The following is a 6,368-nucleotide window of genomic DNA, read 5'->3' as shown; positions in this document are numbered from 1 at the left end:
CCTCAAATGCAAGATGTTCCAGTTTGGTGTCTCAGATGGTCTGCACTCCCCTACCCCAAATACAACCTCCCCAAATTAATCAGCCTCATGTGTGAGATTTTTAAAAAGCCCAAAACTTGTAAAAAAATATGTTGTAATTCTTTACACAAGGAAGCTTTAAATCTATCTTTCTCCCCTTTTTAAAAATGAAAACAAAACAATGGATCTTCATTTCTATGTCTGGGATCTCAAATTTGGCTCTGAATATGTGTTTGTCAAATCTCATTAATTACAGTATTGGTCCCACGAGACGCAGTTGCTGATGCAAAGAACATTCTTCGTATTCAAAATAATCTGAACAAGGGAAAAGAAGCATTTTATTTACCTGTGTAAACATTAGGAGGAAAATAAAAGAGACTGTTCAGGTAGCTGCTGAGATGTTTTAATGGTAATTGATTTGATTACTATAAAGCTTTAAGGTTACCACATATAGGAACAGTCATGTTTTCACTTTGTATATTTGTTGGATGATAACATTCTTGTAAAGGTAACCGACATTAACTTGGCAAGCTCTGAACTAAGACCTTTTAGCATTTTATTCTTTACAGATACTAAGACCAACTTGTTCTGAATTCCATAAGCCACTGTGCAGATCTATAATTTATTTTTAAAATATCAGAAAATATGCCACTACACAAAGGACTCTTCCATGTAACATATCTGGGTAAAATACAATCAAATGAATAAATTACAGCAGCAGACAGTAAACAGCCTGTGTTATTTTCTTTCATTTTCCTTTCTCTAGGAAACAGCAAAATAAACCATGGCTATTTGTGGTCTTGTACTATAGGAACCCATGTGGTGATACATTTTCGTGCTATTAACAAATTTGTTGGCTCAATGAGTAGAAAGTAAAGTCCGTTGTAAAGATGGCTTAATGCCTTACATGGGGAGGATCATCTGCTATGTATAGCCACAACCTAAAAATCTTGTTTTGAGATCTGATGGTGCCTGTGGGCTGTCTTTAGATGGATACTAAAGAGCAGAGTTAAGCAGCCTTGGTTACATATGATATACAGATGCCTGGGTCCATCCCAAAGGTTTCTGATTTAGTTAGCCTGATTTATTCTAGTGAGGTCCCAGATCTTGTATTTAAAAACAAATGAAAAAAGAATAACAACAACAACATCTTCCTAAAGAAAGTCTAATGTGCCACAACTGAGAATCCTGGTTAGAGAATCCCTACATTAGTGCAAGGATAATAACTAATTTATTTTTAGATAACAGCACAAACAAAGCCCATTCTTGTTTTTTTTTGTTTTCATTGATTTTTTTTTTTAGAAAGAGAGAAAAGGAGAAGGATAGAGAGATAGGAAATATCTATCAGAAACATCATCCATTGGCTGCCTCCTGCATGCCCCCTATTGGGGACTGAGCCCAAAACCTGGGCATGTGCCCTGACTGGAATCAAACCGTGACCTCTTGGTTCCTAGGTAGAAGTTCAACCCCTGAGGCACAGGGGCTGGGCTCTTGGTTTTTAATGGAAACCTTACCTTATTCCAGGTGTGGGCAGGAGCATGGATCAACAGCTGCCAGGAACTCCCTCCTTGACAGCATTCTCTAAGCATCACCTTATAGGGAATATTCTATGGGTGATGGAGCCCTGAATGATAATAATTTTCTGGACTGAAGCCAATGGAAGTAGATAATTGAATAACAAATTACATAATGCCAACCTGACAGCAGAGTCTGTAAACAGTGGAAGCCTTATCAACATTTGAGCATCTTAAGTGATAGTTTAAGAGAGAGGTTTCCTGGCTCAGCATCACTCCTAGTTCTTCAGAGACTATGAATGCCATGTCTCCACTACCAAATCACTGTAGATCATTAGAAACAGAAAGGAGACTTTTAGTAAGAAATGGCAAATTACTTCTCTTGGAAAATTAATCAACTTAAGCTATTGGGATTTTTTCCCCCACTTTCTTTATCTCTACTTCTATTGGCAGAATTTTTGTCCTTAATATATATATTTCAGAGAGGAAGGAAGTGGGGGAGATAGAAACATTGATGAGAACCACTGATCGGTTGGTGGCCTCCTACATGCCCCACGCTGGGGATGGAGCCTGGGCATGTGCCCTGACCAGAGAATTGAACCATGACCCCCTGGTTCTTAGGTTGACACTTAACCACAGAGCCTTGCCAGCCGGGCTGAATTTTTGTCCTTTTCATAAAAGCACCTGTATTTTTCTTTTATCTTTTTATTATAATGTCAGTCCTCTATTGTTTTGGTCATCTTCTTTTGCTATTATATTCTATGGCTTCTTCATTTAATGCTGTTTCTTTTATTCTTCTTCTTCTTCTTTTTTTTTTTTTTTTTTTTTTTTTTTTTTTTTTTTTTTTTTTTTTTTTTTTTTTTTACCGACAAAGACATTAATGTCACAAATTAGTAGCAGAGACTAAAACTCACAGCATACAGTTCTTCCCCACCTCCCAACTTCTTTGTAGTTTTCTACTAGGGTGTGTCTTCAGATACTGAGACCTGTTAGAACAATCAGAAATGATACTTTCTTTAAAAATGTTCAAGGAAGGAAATACTTTACCTGTTCCATTTTTTTTTTTCATTTTCCTTAATACCATATAACAGGGTCCTCCTTCATTTCCGACCCCAGTTTTTGATATATATTTGGTTGCCAATCCCTTTTCTGATTCTCTCTCATTTTTTACTAGCTGCCCTTCCTTAACCTTCTGTTGATGTTTTATTCTTATAACTTGATGTCAATGCCCACACAAGCCCATTTCTTTCCATTCCATCCATCTCATCTTCATATGAATTTTTATGACCCTACTACTAAAAGCGTAAAGCTCTATGTGAGGAATAGAAAGGCACACCTTTTCCCATTTGAATCTATTTCGTCTCCCCTCCCACAGCCATTTCATCCTTTTCTGATGTTCCCCTGGTCCCACCCCACCTGCGCGCCCACCTGCACCCCTCTTCCCTGTCACTCCCTGTGACGCCCATCTATTCTTTCTAACTCCACTTGCACTGTTTGATTTTTACATCCAAGGACCCCCGCAACATAAAATTATGGAGTTCTTTCGGGAACCAGGTTGTATTTCAGAAACTTCTGCACATTTACTGAAGTGGGATGGGATTAGGGGCTTGGATTCAGAGATATTCTCAGACAGCCTTTCAGCTCGGGCCGGCTCTTGGAGCGAGGCTGGGGTCCATTCCGATGAACAAGGACAGGATGGCTGCAGGCCTTCTATGGCCCTTCCCACTCCAGCGATCAGGACGAGTAGGCATCACCCATCAAGGTTGGAAATCCAGGCCAGATGGGGATGCCTGGGGCCTTTTTCTGCAGCGATCTGGCAGGGGAGCCGGTGCCTGGTGCACCACAGGGGCTCCGGGCGGGCAGGGGCAGGGGCACCAGAGGCCTCAGGAGTCACCTCGCCATCGGTGGAAGGCAGGCTCACCTCTCAGGAGAGGAGGCAGGCCCGAGGCCGGGTGCTCCCTTGGGGCGCAGGGCGCGGTCCCAGGAGCCAGGCGACGCCACTCCAGCGGCGCCAGCGACCCCGGGCGCAGTCACTCCCCAGGAGGGTAAGCGAGTTGCTCCGGGTCGCTCCGCCCGAAGGTCGAGGGAACAGCGCGTGCAGCCCTCGCCAGCCGGCCCTCGGGGAGCGGGGCGGGGGCGACACCCCGGGGAGGAGGTTGGGGGCGGCCGAGATCAATGCTGGGGACGGGCGCCCGGTCATCAACAGGAGAGGAGCGGGAGAGAGGCTGGCGGGGGGCCCCAAGGGCGGCTGGGGCCGCGGGTCTGCCGGTGTACTCGGCCGGCGCCCCGAAGTCTGGGGCCGCCAAGGCTGCAGCTCCGCCGGCTCCGGCCAGAAACTCCAGGCCGCACTTTCCCCTCCTCCCGGCGCCTTCTCTCCAGTGAGGAGCCGAGCGCGGGCGGCGCGGGGGGCGGGATGGCGGCGGAGAGAACAGCCAGTTGTTTAAAATCCTTCTAGAGCAGTTTCTAATTCCCCCCTTGCGCCGGGGTTCGGCGGGGGGAGGGGGGAAGGAGAACGGGAGGAGGGAGGCGGCGGAGAGGGAAGGAGGGAGGGAGGAGGGAGGGAGGGGAGGAGGGAGGAGACTGCCTCTCTGGCTGTAGCGGCTGCCGCGCGCTGGGGAAGGCCGGAGGGAGGAGGAGGTCTGTCAGTCTCGCGCGTTGCCTGGGCGAAGGGGGCGGAGCCTTGGCGTGGAGCGGCCAATAGTGGGGGTGGCTGCGTGGGTCGCCATGGGGACGGGGCTGTTCCCGAGGAGGCTGTGATGGGTTGACAGGTGCGTGACAGTGGGAGCTGCTCTCGGCACAAGCATGTACGGCAAAGGCAAGAGTAACAGCAGCGCCGTCCCGTCCGACAGCCAGGCCCGGGAGAAGTAAGTGTCTCCGCTCCTCACCCACCTCCGCCAGCACACGCGCGCACACACATGCACGCACTCGCGCACTCTCTTGGAGACATACAGACACACAGACACTCTCCGCCTGGGGAGAGCCGGGGGTGGGCTGGCAGGGGGAGGGGGACGCGATCTGGGGGCGCGCGGTGCGGGGAGCGGCTGTCTCCTAAGGTGCTCTCTCGGGGCGGCGGCCGTGGGGGGCTGCGGGTGGGAGGGAGGGAGTGTGTTGGGGGGCGGCGGCAGTGCCGGTGGCGAGGATGGAAACTTGTTTGGGTGATCGAGGGAAATAACCCGTGGGTTCACCTCCTTACAAAGTAACTTTAGAGCTGGGGTCCGGGGCTACAGCGACCCGGAGAGCCGCCGGGGGTCGCGGGGAAGGCGGGAGGGGGCAGCTGCTTGGAGTAGGGCGCGTGGTGGGGATCGCGGGTGTTTGGAGGGGCGGGCGGGGGTCGGGCGGACGGAGCGAGGGGCACCGCCGCGGGGGCTCGGGCGCCGGGGTTCTGGGCTGGGAGTGCCGGGCGAGACGAGGGCGGCGGTGCCGGGCGCGCGGCGGGCGGAAGCCTGGCGCGGAGCGGCCGAGCGGGGCCCCGCGGGGCGCGGAGACGCGCTCGGGGCGCGGAGGGCGTGTGCGGGTGTGGGTCGTCTGGTGGGCGTGGGGGCTTTCCGCGGCCCCGGGCGGGACGCGGCGCTCGCCGCTGCCGCCCCTCTCCGAGCCGGGGCGGGGGCGAGGGCGGTGGGCGCCCGGGGCGCCGACGAAGTTTGGGAGTCTCAGAAGGACCGAGTTCCCGGGGAGGAAAAGTGTGCTGGCGATGAGCGGGATCTGCTGGAGCAGGCTTACTCTCCTGCCTCTCGCAGCCGCCTCCACGGGCGAACTCCACTGGCGGCGGCTGGCGAACTTTTCTGGGCGACTTGCTGCTTCCCACAGATCTGGGGGCTGCGGCTGCCCGGGCGGCGGGCGGGGCGGTGGTCGTGGGGAGCGCCGAGGGGGTGTTGTGTGAGCTGCGGCCGGCGGCGCGCGAAGGGTTATCTGCGCTGGGAAGGGGGCCCTGGTCCGAAACGGGGTTTTCGGGGAAGGGGGAAGAGTAGGCGTGGGGAGGAGTTGTGGAGCTGGTTGAGGCGGAGATACAGGTGTTAACTTCGGTGGGAGCCCGGAGGAGGCGGGCGAGAAAAGCGCCCCTTGGCCCGGGGTGCCACCGTCGCGGCACACGCAAGGCTGGGCTGCCTGCTGCTGTTCGCCTGCACTTGTAACGGTGATTGGGTTGTTGCTAAAAATGAGAGCGAATAGTGACTGTGACCACTGAGGAAGAACCCCTCTTTTTTGTGTGTGTGCAGCAGATCCTTGGTGCCCGGTAACCACTTCCACTCCGAGGGCGAGGCTCACCTTGCCACTGAAGGGTGCTCTCTCCCTTCCCCAGGGGGTCCAGCCTGGGGAAAAGTCTGAGACCATCTCCCCAAAGCTACTTGGGTTACCTTGCGCACGGAAATAGCTGCGTCAATAACAGGCGAAGGCGCAGGTTTCCCTGTTTGCTTTAGGCAGTGGATACAGCCTTCTCCTGAAAGTTTCTTGTGCCCTGGGGATGGGAACATTTCCTAATCTTCGTGTTGGCAGCGGCACACACAATCCCCATGGGATTTAGGGGTGGCAGGCCTTGATGTAGCAAAACAACAACAAAAAATTAACGCAGAGATGCTGGGTTTTTTGTTGTCGTTGTTTTCCCCATGGTATTTTCTGAGGAGGTACATTCAGGATCTTGTTGCTGTGACAAGGAATGTATAACAGACAGCATCATAACCTGGTTTAGAAACAGCAGTTACTGGAATCAAAGTTTTGAAACAGCCTAATTTGTGTGCATTAATCATTTGGTTGTAATATGGCTGATAAAATAAAAGCCTTTAGAGGAGGATGTTTTCATGATTACAGAGCATATGGGATTGAAGCAACTGAAATATGTTG

The 6,368-nt window shown here is 51.8% G+C and overlaps 1 protein-coding gene and 1 long non-coding RNA gene across 7 annotated transcripts in view; one reads left to right on the top strand and one right to left on the bottom strand.

The window, feature by feature from the left end:
• Positions 1-2,332: 2,332 nt before the first annotated feature.
• On the bottom strand, positions 2,333-4,139 carry LOC118655842. Its single transcript, XR_004967417.1, has 2 exons — positions 3,454-4,139; positions 2,333-2,518 (listed from the first exon to the last, which is right to left on the bottom strand). It is a non-coding gene; the product is annotated as an uncharacterized LOC118655842 (long non-coding RNA).
• A 50-nt stretch (positions 4,140-4,189) lies between these two features.
• SSBP2 (single stranded DNA binding protein 2) overlaps positions 4,190-6,368 on the top strand; it is a 222,080-nt gene continuing 219,901 nt past the window's right edge. For 2 of the 6 annotated variants that reach the window (XM_036308315.1, XM_036308312.1), the window contains exon 1: positions 4,199-4,396. In XM_036308315.1, the coding sequence (XP_036164208.1) occupies positions 4,335-4,396 (62 nt within the window). In that variant the 5' untranslated portion in view covers positions 4,199-4,334. Of the gene's footprint in view, positions 4,397-6,368 lie in introns of all 6 variants that reach the window. The other 4 variants (XM_036308314.1, XM_036308309.1, XM_036308310.1 and 1 more) reach the window with 4 other exon arrangements.

The sequence above is a fragment of the Myotis myotis genome, unplaced genomic scaffold (assembly GCF_014108235.1).
Source record: "Myotis myotis isolate mMyoMyo1 unplaced genomic scaffold, mMyoMyo1.p scaffold_m19_p_5, whole genome shotgun sequence".
In the NCBI taxonomy this organism is placed as follows: Eukaryota; Metazoa; Chordata; class Mammalia; order Chiroptera; family Vespertilionidae; genus Myotis; species Myotis myotis.
This window is presented reverse-complemented; position numbering and strand designations above follow the sequence as displayed.